The 23,094-nt window shown below is 37.9% G+C and overlaps 2 protein-coding genes across 6 annotated transcripts in view; both read right to left on the bottom strand.

The window, feature by feature from the left end:
- skor2 (SKI family transcriptional corepressor 2) overlaps positions 1 to 1,846 on the bottom strand; it is a 104,550-nt gene extending 102,704 nt beyond the window's left edge. Inside the window, exon 1 of the mRNA XM_026174219.1 lies at positions 1,748 to 1,846. The gene's annotated coding sequence lies outside the window, so the exon portion shown is untranslated. The remainder of the gene's footprint in view (positions 1 to 1,747) is intronic.
- A 3,329-nt stretch (positions 1,847 to 5,175) lies between these two features.
- smad2 (SMAD family member 2) lies at positions 5,176 to 23,017 on the bottom strand. 5 transcript variants are annotated; one of them, XM_026174214.1, is made up of 11 exons: positions 22,958 to 23,017; positions 18,460 to 18,924; positions 12,654 to 12,743; positions 11,342 to 11,535; positions 10,915 to 11,049; positions 10,662 to 10,736; positions 10,427 to 10,480; positions 10,105 to 10,317; positions 9,556 to 9,693; positions 8,012 to 8,156; positions 5,176 to 6,772 (listed from the first exon to the last, which is right to left on the bottom strand). In XM_026174214.1, the coding sequence occupies exons 2-11, from the start codon at positions 18,708 to 18,710 to the stop codon at positions 6,649 to 6,651; spliced, it is 1,419 nt and encodes a 472-aa protein (XP_026029999.1). In that variant the 5' UTR covers positions 18,711 to 18,924; positions 22,958 to 23,017; the 3' UTR covers positions 5,176 to 6,648. The 5 variants fall into 5 exon arrangements, with proteins under 5 accessions (XP_026029999.1, XP_026029998.1, XP_026030001.1 ...); XM_026174213.1 differs by lacking the exon at positions 22,958 to 23,017 and adding an exon at positions 22,131 to 22,286; XM_026174216.1 differs by lacking the exon at positions 22,958 to 23,017 and adding an exon at positions 22,131 to 22,286 and having other exon boundaries at positions 10,674 to 10,736.
- Between the last annotated feature and the right edge of the window lie 77 nt (positions 23,018 to 23,094).

The following is a 23,094-nucleotide window of genomic DNA, read 5'->3' as shown; positions in this document are numbered from 1 at the left end:
CGGTACGCATTACGTAGATTAGCCATACTGTTAAGAGCAGCAGTCGTAAAACCAATGAAATGTCATAACTACACTCAAATAAACTTCATGCTCACGTGAAATCCATAATACACTACACATACTAACAGCCTGGAGTAAGATCACAGTTGCAAAATACTATATTTGCTGCTGACTGTAATTTACCAAGCCGAATTACTCTCATAGTTACTGGGAAACATATTTTGCATTTGCAACCTCTGCATGAATAGCCAGCACATCCGATCAATATCTAGTCCATAAAGCAGACGCCACAGTCACAACAATTAACGTTCTTGCGTCTATTAACCAATCGGAAATATAAATTGAAATCTTTTCTGCCACCGCAACTGAAAAAAACATGACTGCCACCATTAATAGTCTATATTACACTTCCAGAAAGTTTAGGCACACTCAGGATATGGTATTAATTTGTTTGGGAAATGCTTACTGCTCTGTACTGTAAGAGGACTCAGGGGACTGGATGAGATCCAAGGCCAAACCATAAGGAAGGAGGGTAAGCATCAACAACAACACCCTAATGATGCTCTGGTAATGGAGTGGGTCACTTAGAAAGACTACTCATTCAGGCAGGCAAAAAAGATGTAATAGGTGTACTGGCATAAATTTAACTGGGAAGACCAAGATGCTGAGTATTTACACGAAACAGGTTAAAATGTGTTGCTAAATATATTTTACTGCTTTTTTTTTTTTTTTATCACAACACCAATTATCTAAAACCAACAACAACAGTACATACTATAACACATATAAAAGATACTCCACTCTCTAGACTGTTTACTCCACCCAGCCTTTTAACTGCAAAGGTTTTAATGTGTTTTAATGTGTCTGGGATGTTTAACTGTAAAACCACCATATCACTAAGTAGACTATTTCACTTCAAGGGAGGGGGTTAAAAGACGGTTTCACTCACTGACAGTAAACAAATATAAATAATTCAGGGAGGGAGAGATTACCATTTTATTTATGTTACAGATCAGTTACTGTTTCAGGGTTGTGATCCAGTGTCTGTATATATGCTTGTGAGTGTGCACATAAAGAAGAAAACATTTATTATCAAACTGGTTCGGTCAGTTTTTACAGAAATATACAAACTACTTAAATCTTCATTACAACGCTAAGTAACTGTCAGTGTCCTTGTAGACAGGTAGTGTACCTGTGTAACAGTCCGGCTTTCCTTAAAACACATTTACAAATTAACACGTGCACAGGTTAATAATACTGTTGTGAACTGGGAGTAAAATAATGCAAATAAATAAATAAACACAAAAATCAAATTTAAATTTTAAAGTAGGTTTTGAGCTTCTTTATTGCGCCTCACACCCCTGGGGCGCTTCATTAGTTTGCTTCTACCTCCCCCTACCGACAATCATAAGACATCTAGCATCAGGACCAACCCATATTCTACAACCTAGGCTACTAGGCTAGTGATTTGCTTACATTTTTAATAGTAATGCCATCCTTTTTAGTATTTGAACTAAACCACCAAAGCCCTTCAGTTTACATGCAATACACTATAAACACCACATAAGCCTCACTAAATACACTTTAGCGAGGCTTTAAAAGCAAACACAAGCTAAAAGACTTCTAACAGACAGTCTAAACAAAGCTAACTTCAATAGACGTCTGTGCATCAACTTACTGATTTAAACAGTTTACTATACTTATATCTCTCGAGAGTTATAGGATGGACATTAGCCAAAGACAGTACCTGGACCTCCGAAATGCAAATTCTTCAAGTGTTACTGTTTAATTGAATCCATCGAAGAACTCAGTGTTTAGCTAATGAGCTGGAAGAGCCCGTCCTTGTTGTAGCTGTGGTTGAGATAATACTTATTCCAGCTAAATCTTGCAGCTAATCCATTTTAAAAGTGTCCTCACGGTGGCCTAAGCTAATTAATCATAATTTGGTTGGTCTAATACACTAATATTTATCAGTTTCGCTTCTGGGGAGAGCAAATAAACATGTCTCATTATACAAAACAAAAAAACAAACACTTTTTTTATGTGCACATAAAATGTGTGCAGCAACTCAGTGAAGGTCAAATTGAGCATCAGCGGGGGGGGTGACATTGGTGTTGGTCTGAGTATTTTAGAAACTGCTGCAATCTGCTGTCATTCTCCTGCACAACTATCTCTAGGCTTGGTCTGAAAAGAGAAAATATCCAGTGAGGGGGCGAAAATACCTCATTGATGACAGAGTTCAGAGCAGAGCGCTTCAAGTTGATAGAAGGGGAACAATGGCCCAAATAAACAGTCATTACAACTGAGGTATGCAGAAGAAAATCTCTAAATGCACAATATGTGTCTTAAAGCAGATTAGCTGCAATAGAGGAAGACTCACTAGGTACCACTCCTGTCAGCTAATAATAGAAAACTGAGGCTACACACAGGCTCACCAAAACTGGTTAACAGAACACACAGAAAACCGTTGCCTTGATTTCTGCTGTGACATTCAGAGGGTATGGTCAGAATTTGACATAAACCATATGAAAGCAAGGATCATGTCTAGTTTCTATTAACTCTCCAGGCTGTTGGTTCTGATGGTGTAGTCATGTGGGGGATTTTTTTCTTGACACACTTTAGGCCTCTTCATATCATATGAGCATTGTTTAAACACCACAGTCTCCCTGAGTATTGTTGCTGACCATGTCCAACCCTTTAAAACCACAGTGTGCCCATCTTCTGATGGCCCCTTTCAGCATAACGCACCATGTCGCAAAGCGCAAATGGCCTCCACAATCACAAATTTCAATCCAGCAGACCACCTGAGATATGCGGTATGAGTTTGGGATGTGCAGCCGACAATTCTGCATCCGAGGACTGTTTCCTTGTTTTATCTATGCCAAGAAGAATTAAGGCAGCTCTGAAGGTACAAGAACCAGCCTGTTTATGCCGAGAGCGAAAACACCACAAAGGACAGTATTTTAAATTAAAGAAATTCAGGTAAACTGTCAGTTTTAACTGATGACTACACCAACATGAGCTTTATTCATTTATGTAGAACACTCAGCCTAACAAAGGCTAGAACTATTTGCAATGCAACACAAGACACTATTTTCAGTTGAATTAAAACAGCTTTATTAGTGTACACAGTAAGAAGTTGTATATGCAAGGTAGTTGGAAAGCCTATGAAGTGAAGTGTTTGAAAAGACAAATTCTAAGAGACTGTCTAAGTGAATATGCTCCATTGACAGCAAGCAAAAGGAACAGCATGTATGATAAAAACAAAAGTACAACTATATAACAACACATCACTAGTGACATGTAGAAACTTCACTGTCTCCAAAGAACCACCTTCTTGACGATTCACCTGAAAGAGGCTTATTTGAAGATACACAATTGTCATCACAATCAGGAAACAAAAAGAAATAATAATAATAACAATAATAATAATACAACACGTGATCCTTAAATAGGAATGTGGACCTTCAGAATGTGTTGAATCAGCCGTCATGAAACCTTATTTGGTTTCATCTTCCCTCTGAGAGCTGGTAATTTGTAGGGCAGGCTAAAGTCTTAGGTGGCACTTAAAAACAAATAGAAGCGAAGGCTTTTGCTGGATCCCGGCAATACGCACAAAACAGTATGACTAGCCATCAGAAAAAAAACGAAAAGAAAAAACAAAACAAAAACCTTATCAATGTTTCTGCATAGAACAAACGTGGGTTAGCAATAATACACCATGATATCGTCACTTTAACATTTGGAAAGTCTGGCTATAACTTCCAGTCAACATTTTCCCTAATAAATAAAAAAAGAAAATATAAGACAGGTTGACAGATAAATAACAAAAAGATAAACAACATTTACCACATTGAGCTGGTTTTAGTCTGGTTACAGATGAGCATTAGTTAGGTGAAGAGTATAGGTCAACATTTGCCTGGGTCAAACCAGTATAAAGACAGGCAGGGCTCTAAAGTAAAGATAAAAATAAAGGCAATGAAGTACACTGCCTAATGAGAGACGTCATCCATCAACTGTGCGCTCTAAAACCCACCTACTGAAGTTTGACATCTTTGAATATGCAATAATGTATCATGTACCAGGATTTCTGGACTTCATGTCTTGGCCCTCATTATGTGAGAAGCTAAACCTTCATTTTGGTGTCCTTACTTAAAAAATAAAATAATAGCAATAATAATAATATGTCACATCTGCATCACTGATCAAGTAGAAGATGGGAATGTGTTTACGTGCACACCAACAACAGCTCTTTTATTTAGAGAATGTAAAATGAGGATACTGGGAATGTGACAGCAAGAGCCACAACAATGAGGCAAGTGAGTCCCATTATTATATATTTACATGTCCCACTTAAAATCCCAAGTAAAGAATTCACTTACAGTACAGAGACTTCAACTTAGTATCCCGTGTGCAAGTAAACACACTCATTGTTAATTAATGTGCATGTGTTGAATTACGGAACTCAATCAGCTTTTGATGCAGTTTGTTCACTGCACACTGGAATCTTAACTCCACAAATACACCTTTCAGCAACAGAGCTATATTAATTAATACCATGTGCTGTATACTCCATTGCGAGGCGGTTGGATTATACATCAATATCCAAAAGGTCAGTTATTTAGTCATCGAAACACCTTAATTTTTCTAATAGCTGTGGTACTTAACCATAAAATGCTCATCTTTAATTGTGGAGCTCAAACAGCCACTGGTGAATTTAAAGATTAAGCCGATCTTTGGTCAGACTCTGAGATGAAATACTGGTATCACTAAGATGACATCTGTAAGAGCCTAAATATGGTGAAAGTCTCCAAATTTCACACGTTGAAGAAAGAAAGGTATCAATTAGGACAATGTCAGTCATTGAGCGCAATGATAACTAAATGTGCTTTAAGTGGTAAATTCAGTGATAATGGTATATCCTATGCTACACGCACGCACACACACAAATAGTCATCAAGCTGTAATAATTTTCAAACTGAAGGTATGTTCTAAGAAAAATAAATTCTAATAAAAAGGAAGAAAGCTTTAAAGATTTTAAATATATTTATATGTAAAAAATACTCAGAAAATACAAAATGTAGCTAAAGGAAACAAGTAAAGAAAATAACTGTAGAGTAACTAGCTTGTGGAGTACTTAAAGCTTGAATACTTAAACGCTTTCAAACGCCAATGTCGGTACCAGCTGGCTTTCAGATAGGAAATTTTATTTATTTATTCATTTTTCAAATCAAATGAACACCAATTCATGCAATGTAAGGGCCCAAATCTTTACAGTAAATAGTCTAAAATAATAATCTTCTTCTGTGATTATCTTGAATCGAGTAGGCTTTTCAACACTTCTATATTTTCAATTTAAAAGCATACCTTGCTATATTTTACATGAAAGGCAACCATTTTTAATTTAGGATAGTGCAAGTGCAGAATAGAGGATGCTTGTTAATTACAGTCCAACACTGCAGGACTTTACTTACTGATAAAATGTCAATAATGATACACTATTGCAGAGATTTATGCCTCTTCCACAAATGTGAAACATAGGGAATAGGTGTTTATCTTTTCCTCTTGTTAGACGTAAGCAATAGTGAAGCCTTGTGTTTAATCTTAAGCCTGTGCATCTCAAAGTCTATACAGAGCTCCTCTTCACAAACAAGCCGATGTAACTGTGGAATAAAATAAGGAGAATGTAAGAGAGGGTGCATGGGAGGAACAAATTTTGGCCTAGTGTGACATATTGTAGACACTTGCTTCAAGTAATCCTCAACTTTAATTCCAATCATCTACACTAGGTGGTTAGTGATGACTACTACTATTTAATGGAAACTCCTCACCAACCAGTCCACACTTCGTATAAAGAGGAGACACTTTATCATTATGAAAACAAAGGAAAAGGAAAGCGCATATGGTTTGTGTGCATGAGAAAATGCGAAGATGGGGTTCATGAGTAATTAAACCCCTTTAAGAGCAGAAGACTTTGCATTCCAACATAGTGAGGTCAGTGATAACAACAGCACATGACTGACTGGGAGAAGAGAGGAGCATCCCAAATCAAATGGAAGTTTGGTCGCCAGAAAATGAAGATGTGAAGTTGGCTTTGGTCGATTGTGAGCCTGGAGTGGCAGTAGTACTGTTAGTCAGCGTCGTGTAAACAGAAATACTGACATGGGATCAAAGTTGTGCTGTGGTAAATAGGTAGTGAAGATGCGATCTGAACGAGTAGTTGGACAGACTGTCCAGCAAGTAGAAGGTCACATGCTCGATGCCCGAAGCAGCTGTTGCTGTGTCAGTGAGGAGGATAATAAAGCTCTGTCCTGCTTTGGGTTTTCAGATCAGAAATGTAGGCTCGCCCAATAGGACATCACTCTCTTGTCATTTTGATATTGCAAGGTGATCTCACTTGATGAGAACTAGAATGTGTCAGTTGTTCCAACAGAGTCAGGGTCTATTGTGGCATCACTTAATAAACCACTATTGTCAATTAGTGATGTCAAGCTCTTGTCCTCCGGGTCCAATGTGTGTGGGGGTTTTTTCTTCTTGTTTTTGTTTTGTTGTTTGTACATCACTTAAGACTGCATGGTGCTCTCCTTTAGGATACACTGTTCAAACACTGAAATGTCTGACTTTGTATCTGCAAAAGCAGGACACTGTTTAGGACATACTAGAGCAGCGCACTGAGGGTGAACCCATTTGGGTCAACACCTTATCCAACCACTGGAGGGGGCCATTGAGATGCAGTTCAATCCAACAAGGGGTGCTGGTGACTGTCTGACGCCTGCAAGGATAAAAATATAGCACATGGGTATGGGACAAAAGTAGCATTTCATGTGATTTGTTATTGATAATAAGCAGCATTTATAGATGGATTTCATATCAATATTCATTTTTTATTTTTTAAAGCACAAAAAAAAAAAAACCCAGTATGTTAAACATTATTATGAGATTTCTTACGTGTGATTAAAAATACTAAAATGTACATCTGAGTTTGCAGTTTGTCCAAGACTGTTACATTGTGTGTTACTCTTGGCAGGATGCCTTTACTGCACTCACAGTCTGTTTGGGACATGCCAACCAACTACTACTCTGTTTAAATACAAAACTGTTTGGGGTGTAAAAAGCACCCGTTTTACCTTCCACTGAACACTGGGGAGCAGTAAGGCAAAAAGTCAGTCCTCATCCTTTGTTAATGATGTTCCATGCATTTAGCTCCTAAAAACTTAACATTTTACGTGCACACACAAACTATGACCACTTAAAATCTTGCACGAGCTGCTTCTCTACGACCTGCATGTAAGATATACTGCTGACACCGCAATAGAGAGTGAGAGTGTACCTAGATTTGAATTTCAAGTCCTTCATCACTTTCTCAAGTTAGGTTGCTGATTCACTATTTCTCCTTAAGACTAATTTACTTAGGTTCAGTCCATTAACTTGAAGGTATACAAGCTATGAGTCAGTGTTAAGGGAAACTACAGTCTTTTTCATGCACAGTCCAATAGCTTCAGAAAAGTCCCCCTAGAACATCTTGAGAACTAATACAACTTCTATTGCTGACTATTCAACCATCACATCATGGCAAGCAAAATGTGCAGAGGTGAAGGGAACCACAAGCTTTGTCACAACTATTTGTGACACTTATGTGGCCTCTACCCACAAGCTCATTTTTAGTGCATAAAGAACTTAGATGGACACTGATGTGTACACAAAATTACAACCAAAAGTTGTTTTTAAAAAGGGAAGGTAGGCCTAAGCCTTTCAGTTCATAGAACCAGAAAAATATTGTTAGCAATCAGAGTCATGCCAACATTTGCAACATTAACAGTTTACAGAGAAAAATAAATGAATTAAACGGCTCAGAAATTGCAAACACTATATTCCTGAGCAGTCCACAGAGAGAGAGAGACAACACTACTGAGTTTTACTGAGCAACTCTCTGGTCTGATGGGGACCAGAAAGCCCTCCATTCATTATGGATGGCAGTGTAAGAGAACATGTGCTTCAGAGACAAATTCACCTGTACTCAGCTCCCCAGCCCTTGACAAAGCTCATTCTGATGGTGCACATCCTGGTTAGTTGGTATACAGCCTCAAACCCTTGATTTACTGACTGGGCCAGCAGTGCGGCAAACTCCTGGTTGTTAAAAATCTTCAGATTACAGCCTATCAAAACAGAAAAAAAATACATTAGAAAAAGGAAACGAACAAAATGATGTGTGGGACTAATAATCCCCACCAGGAAAGATTTAATTTAGTTAATGCAAATACTCCGAGGACATTTCATTTTTCACATTTGTGCACATGTAACATTTTACAAAAATAAAGCCAAATTAACAACAAATTAAATAAATGTGCATTTCCAAAACCAGTAAGCTGAATATTAGAATTAGCAAGATCACAGTTGTGCTATATTTGTAGGTACCAAGCTGAACCATTGTGAGGAGTGGGTGTGTTGCATGTTAGGAATTATTCTACACAAGCCTTACAAATCTGACCCCTGAATGTTCAAAAGATCTTTGTGGTGCATTTCAGTACCACTGTGTGCTTCAGTAATGATAGCGTTCACACTGCTCTTTTGGCCAGGGATGAAATGTTCAAAGTTACATGGGTACAGATGAGTCAGAGTGTGGGTGAGTGTCTGAAAAGACTGTCACACTGTATTCCCTTTCTTCAAGCTCAATTTCATCAATATCAGAGGGGGGGGGGGGTCTACATATCAGAGCTATTTTAATTTAAAAAAAAAACAAAAAACAAAAAGCACAGCCATCACGCACCATCATTTTTCTTAATCTTTGTTTGGTGATACTTCCATTGGAGGAGGACCAACACTAAGGTTTTTTGTTTTTTTCCCCAAGAAGGGCACGAGCAGGTTGTATCCCCTGAGAAGGCAGAGATCCTTCAATGTGTACAGCAAAACACTAGGGATTTTCTATCAGTCGGACGCCAACAGACTAAACAAACCAATCTGGAAGGCCACCTCTGTGATACAAGCTGGACACGTTAGAAGCCCTCTGAACCACTTACTGTACAGGCAGCAGTGCACTTTTTACTAAGAGTGATTCAGCTCCAGACTGACTGACACAGGAAATTGTGGTTCATGCCATAACTGTGTTCAAATTAACACATATGCCTAGCAGAGAATCATCTCTCAAAAGTTTATCTCAGGCCTGCAGTGTCACAGCACTTAACACTTACTGATTTACTTCACTGTACTGCACTTTCTGCTACTGAGAAACTTTAATAGCATCTGATATCTGCTATGCTGTTTCTACTACACTAGGTAAGTCACTTTTTTATAAACTTAGATTTTTTTTTTACTGTATTGTATGCTACTACCTAATATTGTCAGCCAAACATTTACTTATTTAACATTTTTTAATACTCATTTTGATCCCAGATTAGTTTTTACCTTTCTGAGACATTTGCAAAATTCACATCTTTAGGATAAATAAAGTACATCTTCTATACTGTATCTTGTAAGCAAACCAGGCAGGACCTTTTTAAACTGTTGTATAAGAATCATTCAGCTTTATTTAAAAAATAAAACAAAACATGTACAAACCTGGTGGTATCTTGCAGACTGTGGCGGGGTGCCAGCCATATCGTTGATTGCAGTTAGGACTCTGGACAAAAATGGCACTGTCGCTGAGGCACTCGGCAAACACCTCCCCTCCGATATAATACAATCTCACGCCACGACCTGCAGAATGTATCACAGAAAAATTTATGTGAAGCTAACGAAAAAAAGACAGAAAAAAAAATCACAAAGGCTTACTCTGGAGCAAAGCTTGAACTTGAGTGAAATATCAGTGGACATAGTGCTATGGAAAGTCTTAAATCAGTCACACCTATTCAGCAACATGTCTTTATCAGATAGATTTTTAAAGCCATCACTGAAAGAACTGCTGTATTTCTCACAGCACCTTTACAATTGAAATCTCTGTAAAGACACATTTACAGCTCAAGGACGTCAGTGTAATGAATCTGAGATTCATAGTGCAGGTATTGTTAAAGTGCCGCAACACTGTAAAAATCCTTAAAAAGAGCTTTTCCCACACAGAGTAGCTGCTACACCATGTTATTTTTGAGTGTGTGGCAGTGTATGCTGTACCTATATGTCTCCTTGTCATTTCAACAGTAGCATTTCTGTTAACATTGCTGAGAAGCCCTAAACAGAAGCGTTCAGAGTTGGAGGGATCGGTGAAGCCATCAACGGTCAGGGATGGCTGTGAGGCATGGAACGTCTCTCCAACCCGCTGGTTTAGCTCGTAGTAAGCTATAGAGCACCAGAATGCTGGTTCGCTATAGGTGACTGGCTGAAGGTCTGAAAGAAAGAAATCAAGGTGGTAATGTTTAAAGTTTTCATTGAATCATTTATTGATCATTTCCAAGGAAACTAAAGATAAATAAATAAACCAATAAATCGCTCTTACCCAGGCCGTGACTGACAGGAGACAGGGTGCTCGGTGACATTTCTGCTGGTGAGCCTGATGACAAAAACATACAACACATTACATCTTGTTGTACTCTGTTTTGCATTTTAAACACTGCCTGTGTAAAACACACTGCTGTAATGACGTGCATGTGTGAGGAAAAAAAAAAATCCAGAAGTTTACATGCGAGTATAATCTTAAGGATATTTCCAAGTGCTAAACTCAACTAATCTACCTGATTCCATACTTTGATTCATCTGCTGGTCGCTGGTTTCACCATCTTCACTCATATAGCCAGGTGGAGGAGTGTCTGTAAAAAAGGAACATTAAATAAGATGTGTATTCTTAACAGCAACCATTGCTTAAAACCCAAACAAAGCCAAGGGGTTTTTATACTAAACCAAAGCTCAAGAGTTAGCACAGAAAGATCAGTTGTTACTTTAAACAAATGAGTGAAACTACTGAAATATGAAGGAAAACATACATACCTGGTATATAGTTATTAGGAGGATCTATGCCTGCAGGGAAGTTGGTGTTTTCAGGAATGGAGTTTGTAAAGTCGTCTAGAGGCGGAAGCTCTGTCAGAATCTCTGTGTGACGTGGGACCAACACCGGTGGCAGCACTGAAGAGAAAAGGAGTGTTATTGACAAGTACAGATGGAAATTGTTATACCAATTAATATGATATAATTATATGCATTTTTCCACTAAATATAATCTTGTAAAAAGACGAATGAACACTAATATAAACACATTTAGACTGATTTTAACAGCACAAAACGGAAAGAGACTAGGAGATCTAAAACAATGATTTTGCTATGACTACCATGCTCATAGGGTTGTTCAAGGACATCTTGAACACCAGAACCAAAAGTACTTGAAGTAAGAGGACACACAATTCTCAAGGACCCTTACCAGGTGTCTCCACTCTCTGGTAATGGTAGGGATTGACACACACTTCATCCTTCTTAAGGTTAAATGCATACTGGCAGGTGTCAATGGCCCTCAGCTCATGGTGGCTGTGAAGGTCAGGCCATCTCCACAGGCGGCAGTAGATGACGTGAGGCAGGCCCTTACGATGAGACACCTGAAGACGGCCATCCAGTGACCTAAGCGAGAGAAGATGAAAAGCAGCTCATAATGCGCCAAGATCTTCACAAAAAACTCTCAGAAACTCTGAAAGGTGATTGTGTCATTTCTGGTTTGAAAGTGCTTACTAATATATATATATTTTTAAAAGTTACTGGATATGTTGCATGGCTAAACCTTATTTTAAAAGCCTACCTGCTAGTTGATTATTTAAAAAGCTATAAAGAAAGCTTTTCAGTGGAAATGACCAGCTACATTATTTCCTTATCGTCTAAATAATAAGGGTGGGGGAAAAAAATCGATACTGTGTAGTATGGTGATATTTTGTTTGCTAATTATGTATCGATACAGGGACAGCAGAAATCGATATTCTGTTACAAAAAGGTTTTTGTGCTCTGACTTCAGAGCATGTTGATCCTTTTTCTGAGCAAGAATCATTCCTTCACTGTCCAAATGTGTTTAACTTGTTTTTTGGCAGCAATAAACATGACAGTTTACTTATTTTAATTTAAGACATGTTTTATTTTAATTAAGTTTAAAACTTTTTTATTTAATGTAAAATTATATTTTGTTTTAATTTACTTTCAAATTCTTCAGTTGCTGAAGGGGCTGCATAGTTTTCATAAATTGCATAGTTCAGAATAGCTATAATTGTACCAGATGGTTGCATTCAGTTAAGTTGGACTAGACTGTAAAACAAACCGTTCAGTTTGTCAACAATAAAACTGACTGAAATGAGAGAAAGACTGAGTGTGAGACTTTGATATCAGATAAAATGAATATTGATAAAGTTTACCTTTATGTACAGAATCTGAATATCGCAAAATATTTTAAAAAATTGCAATAATATCGTATCGTGCGTTAAGTATTGTGATAATATCGTATCGTGCGTTAAGTATTGTGATAATATCGTATCGCGGGATGTATGGTGATTCCCACCTCTACTAAATAACCAAAAATGCAAAGTTGTAGCACAAGTTGTGATTACATCTGGTTTAAAAAACAAAAACAACAGAAATGACCCCATCTTAAAAAAACAATAGGCATTACTTTTTTCTGCACAACTTTTGCAATAATGAAGACATATGTAGTAAATCTGTTGGATCACTGTATTTTTCATGCATGTGAGTATATTCACCTGCTGTGGTCAGGATATCCGTACATGCCTGCTGAGTCCCACTGCTCTATCATGTGGCCTGAGCCTAGACCCCAAAGGTCTGAGCAATTGCTACAGACACAGAAACACACAGGCACGCACACCAAAGACATGCATACACATACACACGCACACAAGTGGAAAAAGAAAAAAAAATACAAAATGAAAGCAAACAGATGGTAAACATGAGGCGTTTCATTCCAAATTAGTACGATGAAATCACAGATATGTACAGTTGGTAACTCAATGGCATGAAGGAAGGAAAAAGCTCCACCTTCAGTTTCCCAGTAAGAGACCAACAAGATGACAGATGACTGCAAGACAAATCCAAATCAGACAATAGTGATGTGGTGCAATCAGGTGACACAGAATGGCTCCGTAAGATAATACAATTCCAGGCATGCATCCAATTGTCATTTACTTGACTTAGGTGGCTAATAAGCCGCTAAAATGCACAACTGCAAAGAACACACAAACAAATAAAAATAAAATAAAACCACACATTTGGGCATGTTTTTTTCAAAAACATGAGAAGTGTGATGTGAAGAAATATATTAATCTAAACATGAATGATATGTGAATGAGGACATTTAAAAAAAAAAAAAAAAAAAAAAAAAAAAAATCACTAAACACTTCGTGTGTCAAGACGTGAGAAAAGAAAAAAAAAAAAAAAGGATACAACACTAATGTGTATCTGCATATAAGGAGTTTGTGTGAGAGATCCTGTTGTCTGATTAGAGCAAAATGATTGTCATGCCTGTCTGTGCAAGGTTCTCTATCTCGAAGCTTATCACCCTACATGCATAGTTTTACAACTACAAGAATCACAGATAGCACTTTGCCTTCTTCCTTTCCTACTTAAAAAGGTCAAAAGTACAAGGTCTCTTGAGTCCATCGTCAAAAAGCCCCCTGTCTGGGAACCCTTGATCTTCATCTATTCACCTATTGATCACTGGAGATAATTTGACACAAAACTAGAACTGTATTTTAAAAGAGTCTTCTTGCAAGTTTAACCAAAGTATGCACAAAACATTAGGCTGTTGTCATTTAAAATTTCCATTACCACCAACTATCTCCAGAAATAGCAGAGCTGCTACAGTGTTTCCTACCTCCAGTCAGAAAGAAACCTACAAACACCTTGCAATACTCGAGATACCTTTTTCCACATCCTTCACTCCACCCACAAAAAGACCAAAAGAAAAAAAAAAAAAATCTTAGACTTTATCGTCACTTTCTTGAGCTTAAAGGAAATTAGAGGCGATGTGACGTACTATGCAGCTAAAAGAATCCAAGCTGTGTAGTTACAACCCTTAAAACATACTGTCTAAACAAATGTCTTTCGGTAACTATCATGATTTTATCAGTTCTATATCAGAAACTACAATCTAACCTACATTCCTCAATGAGAAGAAAACAGCAGACATTTAGCATCATGCAAGTCTTGTCTTTTTCATTTACAGGACATGGATGACAACATATGATGAGCCATTCTCATCTGTGCTAAAATCTCTGACAACTTCCTCAACAGTTAGACCACTTTCAGATGCACTGTTTAGAATACAGTACATAACCACATACAATACTGTGCAAAAATGTTGTGCTGGCCCTCATTTCTTTGCATCTTGCTTCTATGACGGCTTGGGCTGCATTTCAGCCCTAGGTGTTGGGGATCTTGTAAGAACTGATTGTATCATGATTACAGAAAAGTATCATTAGATTTTGATCCACCACACAATACCATCTGGAAAGCATCTGATGGGCTGCAACTTTCAGTCTGGCAATGATCCCAAACACACTCGAATGGAAAACTGTCAGTTTCAGTTATTGATTGGTCTCCCCTGAGCCTGGACCTCAATATTATTGAAGTGGTAAGGGATCATCTAGACAGAGAACAAAACAAAAGACATCTGGCATCCAAAGAACTTTGAATGTCCTTCAAGAGAACAATTCCTGAAGACTACTTAAAGAAAGCTTGCCTAAGTTAGATTAAGTCTACTACAATTGTACAAACCCTGTTTTTGCCTTTTATACTGTATTTACATTTAGGTTTTTACATGTTTGAATACATCACTGCACATATTTCTACAGTTTCTTAGCAAAATATAAAGAAATGATGGGTACCTTAAAACTTTTGCAAAGTACTGATTTTATATCTATCTATCTATCTATCTATCTATCTATATATATGCGCGCTCATCCATTCAGAGTACATCTACACAACTGCATTAAAGACTGCAATGTAATTATGTCTGTCTGACCTCAGCCAGAAATCTGACCAGAGTGCACTGCTGAGAAACTATCTGCCCACCAAGGACGTCGTCTAATATTCCTTAATACAGAAGGTGAACCTGTGTGTGCTACAAGGCCAAAAAAAGGAAAAAAGAAATACAGTGCAAACTCCATCACATTAGCTGCATTTACATTTCTGGTCACCTCACAAAGCCCTCAATTGTTTCACAAACTAAGTTACAAAAAAATGGAAGGAAAGCAGGAAAGCACCAGTCTGCCAAACCAGACACATGCTAGTTTCAACTCCATTATATTCTCGGTAAATCTGACCAGCATTCTCTGTGACTATATGGGTTTCTACCCCAATACTAGGGCTGCCACGATTAGTCGACTAGTCACGATTATGTCGACTATTAAAATCGTCGACGACTAATTTAATAGTCGACGCATCGTTTGAAGCTTTGTAAGATCACAAAGGACGCAGGAATGAGTAGTAGGATTTAAGAGTGTAATAACGGACTGAAACAGAAGATGGCAGCACTGCATGTAAAAGGTTGCCAGTTGCCGTTAAACCCCGAAGAAGAAGAAGCTGTGTCCCAGAATTCATAGCGCAGCTGTCAACAATGGCGGCAGCTAGTTAGTTTTAATGTTACTCTTATTATTCTTTCTGGGTCACAAAATAAACGTTTAACATATTTTCAGGCGAGAATGTAGCTGTGTAAACCTCAAATATCTGCTCAGTTTATCAGGACACCACATATTTTCAAAAGCGCTCCGACGTTTTCGGAGACGTCTGTTACCCACTAGCTCGATAGCTAGCCGGGGGCTAGGTCACTAGAGCCGTGAGAACACCGGACTCCCGGCAAATCGTTTTCAAACCCACCGCCGTCTTTTGCTAGTCAGGTTAAACATATATATAAGTCACTTAGATAACTTAAAAATGTTATTGTTTGGCTTTCTTTAGTATTTTATTTGTTCCTGAGTAAATCGGTTTGGCTGAGATTAAAGTTATAGTTTTTGCACAGCTAAAACTGTCAAGCAGACAGCTGATTATCAGAAGTGTGAGACGCTGGAGAATATACTCCGGTGTCCTGTTATATTTTAGAAAGCAAGGAGTTTATTAAACTTCACCGAAACAATCTGCAAATTTCATTAAAAATTAATAAACTACCATCTTGTCTTTATTTTTAGTTAGCACAAACACTTCAAGCTGTAAGCTAATGATAGTTATATAAGACCAGATGCCGCTGGTGCAATAAGCTGTACGCTGTACGTCCAATGGATGATGATCTGATTAGTCGACTAATCGCAAAAATAATCGGTGACTAGTCGACTATCAAAATAATCGTTTGTGGCAGCCCTACCCAATACTCCAGCTTCGTCCCACAGTCAAAAGGTGAGCTTGTTTTGTTAATTGGCCATGGATAAGAGGTAGATACAGTGCTTTTAGTGTACAGAATAAGACACTTGCATGGATGTATGGTTAAATGTGGCCTGTAGTCTAAAGCACATATGTAGGACTAGAAAAATGTTATTGAAATGCCAATTGCTTTGAACACCTGATGTAAATTAGATCTGAATTTTCATTTCTTTTTCTTCTCCATATCTGTCAAAAGCTACCAATAGAAAGCAATGGGTTGAGTGATCAAGAATAGCACCCATCAATTCAGTGACAGGCCAGTCTGAGTGTGCTGATTTATGGTCAGCATAAGTACGTAGTGTGGTACTAAAATAATACCAAATTATAATTTGTAATTAACATGAGGCTTAAGACAGAAAGGAGAGAAAGACTACATTGCATAAAACACTTGAGAAGGGAAGCTTCTAATAATCCGATCCTCAGTGAATTAATGAAAGGTGATCATGTGTACTTTGTTGGGTTTCCATGACTTTTTTGTCTCACCTCATCTGGAGACTTCCAACACCTTCTCATGTGACAAACAGAAATCTACTGAAGCCATATGTAAGAGAGGTAGCCAGCGACTATTTGAACTAGGTATTATGGCAAACAGTTTCAGAATGAAAAGAATAAATAGATGCATTTTCTTTTGTTTTTTCTTCACTTGTTTGCAAAAACTGCAATTTGTTAAGAGAATATTCTTCACTGTAACAAACTGCACAACTCATTTTTTAATAGAATTTCATCAACTTTTGTAATCATATAATGTTCATCATATTTCAAACAGTTTGTTAACTGGTGCAGAATGCTTTACATACCAAAGGTATTCTTAAGTTTTTGGACATTGCTTCAACAGCTATTCACATTTGGTTGTCTCTTACTTTATTGCTTGAGAGTTGTAATAACATAATTTCTACAAAACTTACTGGACTTAAAGTGCTTCATGAAGTGAAGTGGCCAATGCAGAGTGCTAATTAAAAAAAAGCAGCTATTTAATTAGTAACGCCTGCTGTTATCTGAAAGTACTTAAAAGTATGCTACCAGTTAAACAACAACATTATGCTCCTACCTTTGAAGCCAGAGACGTTTATTACTTAAATAACATTTAGATCTTTGATTTGAAAATAAACTTTATAGAATTAGGAGACGAGATGGTGCAAACTACTGGTGCAAGACAAAAAAAATTTCTGAATAGATTTTAAAGATAAATTCTAGAATAGGCACGTTAATCTTTTCACTGTTATTATATTATGCTGCTATTCATACTGTCATTATATTAATGCTGCTATCCTGTATATATTGTACATACTATTGTTTGAGTACTTACGATTGTTTTTTTTGTACTTTTTATATTTTACATTTATATTTATTATTGAAACTTGCACCAAGGGAGTGGCACTCCAATTTCGTTGTACTCTGTACAATGACAATAAAGGCTATTCTATTCTATTCTATTCTATTCTATTCTAATCTTTTCACTGTTTTCGATCAAATTCATCCGAATGATCAGTCATCGGTATAATGTTCTCAAAGGAAACACTGAAATCAGCTCAGGCAGTTCATATTCTTAAGGTGCAGAAGACCACAAGGCTGATGCAATCAAAGATTATCAGAGAAAAATCAATATAGAGCAAACTCTGCAGACGGTGTGAATGCACCCCCGAGTTCTGCATATAGGTTAGTGAGTTCTAATGAAAGCAAGCACAAGATGGTTTTGGTTGGCAATGCATGCAGGACATCTGTTTCCTCCAACCTGGTTTCACTTCTGCTGCCTTGCTAACCTATGGCACAAAGTATTGGGGAAGTGGACCCACTGTTGCATAACGGAGACTTCTTTCTGCAAATGTGTGGGTGCCTGTCACTCTTTTTCTTACTTTCATGTGTGTTGATATACCTCACTGCACTCACTAATTTGCGGTATTGTGGCACACCATTCCATGCTGCCAGCAGATTTGTTTTTGTGTGGAAGTGTGACAGTGCTGAAAAAAGCAACTGCATTGTTCACTGTTGTAGTCTTCATTTTTAACCATTCAGTGGAAATGAAAAAATTTGCTTTATATAAATGTATTAATGCACAAAGCTGTTGTGAATGAGCGTCTACAGTTCAGAGACAAAAAAAAAAAAACATAGAAATACAGGATCTCTGGGTCCCTATCTTACCTGGGTATGGTGACACACTTTGTGTTGCTGTTCTGTGTACTGATCGCTTTCTCTAGCTCGTCCAATTGTCCCGTCTTCTTAAGCTTCTTTACCAAGCTTTTAACTGCTTTTTCACACCACTTCTCCTCCTGTCCACCTCCATTCTGCTCCCCAACCCCTCCGATTCCTGCTCCTCCGCTCCCCGCTGGAGTCTTCTTCCATCCCAAGAGCCGCTTCACAACAGGTGGGGTGAAGGGAAGGATGGAGGACATGGTAGCTTGTTGAATGTTCTGATGCCCCTCTTAATCTGTCTTGAGTTGGGAAAGAAGGGTTTGGGGGAGTGATATAGTTGACTGGTCTGAACTCACTGTTAATATACCCAGCGTATGTATGTCTTTTACGAGTAATGTTTGATCAGAACTAAGGCATTGGTCTTCAGAAGTCAAACTAAATATAGGGATTGAAGGGGAATAAATCCAAAGAAACCTAGAAAACAGAGAGAAAACACACATTAACATTTGTGCACAAAAATATTAAGTGAGATGAACAATTGAATGTATTTCTTTTAAACTTAAAGTTGTTGTTTTTTTTAATCATTTGTATCACAGCTTTCCACTATCACCTCTCCCACTGCACACAAAGCACAAAAATTTGATGCATCCGTATTAACAACCATCTCTCACCTCTCATATATTGTTTTTTTTTATTAAAGCCATTAACACCTAACTTTTGCAAACACTTTAAACAGAGACATATTTTTAGGACTACAACACTCACAGGTCATTTCACTGGCTATTTAAAGATATATAGAAATGATGAACAGCATTTGATTTGAAAATCTGAGTACTTAACTGACATAGCCTAAAAAAATGCCACCAATACACTATTTACAGAAACATGTTTCAAGTACAGGCAACAGAGCAACACTTATACATATTTATGACAGTCCTATATTACAAAGCAGTATTTGGGGCTTAGTGGAGGGACTTTAGGTTCAACCCAAGTTTTGAAACCCACTGCCTACTTATTAACTTAATATAACTTTCACTTTTGTCATTTTCTGGCAACAACTAATTAGACATACCCTGTGGTTACTAGCAGTTTTTAAGCAATTTTATATGTTGTTGTTTAGCCTTTAAAATAGTTATATAACACTAAAAGAACGCTAAGGCTGGTATAAAGCTTTGACCTTGTATAAAATTTGCAGTTCTACTTACCTGCCAGTTTAAATTCTGTTTATATTTTTGTTCGTTACTTGCTCTCACACAGTCTAAAACCACCAGGGTTGCATCCATCTTACCAAGCTAATGCTCAACCTGTGCTTCTATGACAGAGTTGTGGTGCTGAGAAGTCTACTAACTTACATATACAAAGCTTACTTGCTGGTTTTCTACTAGGCTTTAAATAGAGTTTTTATGTGCTGCTCCAGTCTTCCTAACCACACATTAATATACTTCTTATTTATATCATTTACATACAATGCCCACCAGACACATACAATGCTGCTTTGGTTGCAGTAAATGTGCTACTTTTAGCTTGACATGTGTCTTTGACCACTTCATATTTTCTATTATTGTAGTTTTCTATTATTGTTTCTATTGTAAAGTAGAATAGGCCACCCCGCTACCAGTAAATGTATGCATGTTTGTGCCATATGTGGCCAACACCACTGTGTGAATGTGCTCATAGCTAGACTTGAAAAGCCTAGCTTGACTTATCGAGTTGATAGGAACCGTTGTGTGACCACTTAGCCCGACTGCCGATGTTAGAGTGAGTGAACCCAAATATCACAATTCATCCTGGTATACTGGATTTGCTTGTTAGTACAGCCCCCTTGCATTTCACTATTTACACCAAATTTTTTGGTCCCTAATGTAGTTATTCAGCATCACATGCATGTTGTTCATACAAATGCAGCTCTAGACAAATCAATACTAAACTTTTGAAGGATCCTAACCCATATAAATCTGTTATTCCAAATGGTGGATGGTGCACTTGATCCTGTTCCCCAGTATATAGTCGGCTTTGGAAACAACTAAAGGGTATATAATTATGCTAAAGTATTGTTTTTACTTAACAGGGAAGAACACCCATCTTAGGTAGCAATCTATAGCATTTCTGTAACCAAAACCTGTTATTACCCTATCATAAGGAAACTGAGGACTGTTTAATCCTGGTCAGTAGCAGGTTCCTAGAGGGAATTTCAGATGAAACCTGCTGGCCCACCTACTCCTGATAAACTCTTAAGCTTCCAGGATGCTTTTCTTTAGACTTTCAATCTGATATTCCCCTTCACTACAACTGAGTGGAGCAATTCTAAACCTCAACCTCACCCTCAATTGGACTAGCAACTAAGCAGAAAACAGCTCATGAAATGTGGAACACACACTAAACACCAAGTTCAGGACACTGATGTGAGCTTTGACTCGCAAGTGTAACCTCCTCCTGTATTAGACCTGTCTTTTTTATTGCAGAGAGCCATTTTCTAGCCTATTGATGGAAGAGCACACATGCTCAGACTGTGCAATTCAAACAGGACCTCCAGAGACAACTGTAATTGAATTACTAAAGGAAATTTGAAAATGCATCTTCTTTGCGGACTCAGTCTTGCCAAGACGTATACTCCATTGCTTTTGGATTAGACAGCTGCACTACAGATCAATGGACTCTAATAAATCCAGACAGAACTACTGGCAGATGCAGATTTCTCAAGTTAGCTGCCAGGTGGAAAGGATAAATATCCTTAGTGTGTTACTCTGAAAGTCCAAGCTCCTTCTAAGAATTATTTTCACTTAATGCTTAACCCTTGGACTCCTACAGTAAGAGCAGCTTCCAGAGAGAGACCTTTCCTTAAAATAATTAACTACAAGCTTAATTCTGTGTTTGTTTGATACTGTCCAAACAGCAAAGCACGCCAAGCAATATTTCTAGCTGCAGTACGCAAAATAACAGCTACTGGATGAAAGCTTAATGGCTTTTTCAATAAACGGATTGAGTTCAATGAAAAGCAATTGTTTGGTCCACATGAATGATCACTTAAGCGTTGTGGTTAATATGCTGAAGAGAAGCAATGGTTTTTCGAAATAACAAAATCTCAGGGACAAGCCGCTGGCGAGTGTGAGAGCCTTCAAAGTGAACACAAAGTCTCAATGCAAGTTAAGGAGTCAGGAGAACAAAACGTGCCGATTAGGCCGTTTGTTATTTGCTCCTCGGCCATTCGTTGATTCGTGTCAACTCGAAATCCTGGCATACTATCGGGATCTTACGAAGGGAATAAGCAACAATAATATGTCTGCAACGATCTGTTTGGGTTACTTCTTCTCCGAGATCGCCTGCATAACACACGCGATTCGAAGAATAAGCTAACGCTACTTAATGGCAAGGGGATGTAGACTTCAACGAGCCACAAAAGGCGAGTTGGTCTCATTGCTGGCTGTCATTTGCCCTCAGCCACATATTGGTGAAGATATTAGGGTTTCTTTTGTCTCGGAATGACTGATAGTTCCCCCTCATCCTCTTCACCTCGCCCCCTCTCTCTCTCTCAAAAAAACAAAAACAAAAACAAAAAACAAGAGTGCGAAAAAATCTGCTAGCAACCTTGCTACTTTGTCACAGACAAACAGGTCTGTGGCATGTTTTGTCGCTTACAAATCAATTCTCTTTCATTATTTAAAAAAAAAAAACACGCTTACCCAGCACCGAGATAAAGTGAAGCTTAACAGTCACTGGAGTACCTGTGAAAAAAGCCTGCTTGCTCATTTTGAATTCATCCAGAGATACTTTGAAATGTATTTTCCACCTCCTAGCCGCCGGGATGATGGCTCCTCATTCAAAGCTCAACCAAACATGTATTGCTTCACGCAAAACAAACGTAAGAAGACTTCACAATGCCCCGCCCCCCAACTGGTTCTATTGGTCACATCCGGGGATTTAGCCCCAAAGCCCTCGACTGTTTAGCCCGTAACCTGTTGCAAGACGCGTGCTCTATTGGTCTGAGGCAGTGTCCGTCACAGGGTGTTATGCATGGAGGTATGTCGGTGTTACCTTGATTATCTTTATAAAATTGCATAATACACTTGTACACTAACTGTATCTCTGTATCTACACGCACACAAACATACTGACACACAGAATATATATATATATATATATATATATATATATATATATATGTATATATATATATATATATATATATATATATATATATATATGTATATATATATATATATATATATATATATATATATATATATATATATATATATATATGTATATGTGTGTACTTAAGTGAAACCTTAAACCACTAATCATTTATAATTTGCGGTTGGGTGGGTCCAGACAATCTGGCTACATCATGCAAATAGCCTCTACACCTGCAACGCATGTAAATAAAATCAATGTGTTGGCAGGAGACAGTACAACAAATCATGTGGATCCCTTTGTTCTTTTTTCCCCCTCGTTATGCTTAAGCGTCAAAGAGCCAAAGGAGCGCATGCTCGATGCGCATGGGACTCACCTGGGACACGTTGCTCAGCTGCGGTTGAAAGTCCCATACGCTGAAGGACCAAATGATGCACTACAATACAAACTGTGCTACACAGCTGCGGCTTAATAACCAGCTCATGACGAGGCCGGATGCTAAAACTAAAACAA

This window comes from Astatotilapia calliptera, chromosome 7 (genome assembly GCF_900246225.1).
Source record: "Astatotilapia calliptera chromosome 7, fAstCal1.2, whole genome shotgun sequence".
NCBI classification, from domain to species: Eukaryota; Metazoa; Chordata; class Actinopteri; order Cichliformes; family Cichlidae; genus Astatotilapia; species Astatotilapia calliptera.
The sequence above is the reverse complement of the archived record's forward strand: the minus strand, read 5'-3'. Positions and strand labels throughout refer to the sequence as shown.

Excerpts from the sequence above, each read along its gene's own strand:
- smad2 (XM_026174214.1), bottom strand. The coding sequence starts at position 18,710 with ATGTCCTCCATCCTTCCCTTCACCCCACCTGTTGTGAAGCGGCTCTTG. Across the intron at positions 10,481-10,661 it reads GAATCAAAGTATGGAATCAG|GCTCACCAGCAGAAATGTCA; the intron begins GTAGATTAGTTG and ends TTTTGTCATCAG. Across the intron at positions 9,694-10,104 it reads AATGACAAGGAGACATATAG|GTCGTGGCGTGAGATTGTAT; the intron begins GTACAGCATACA and ends TACATTCTGCAG.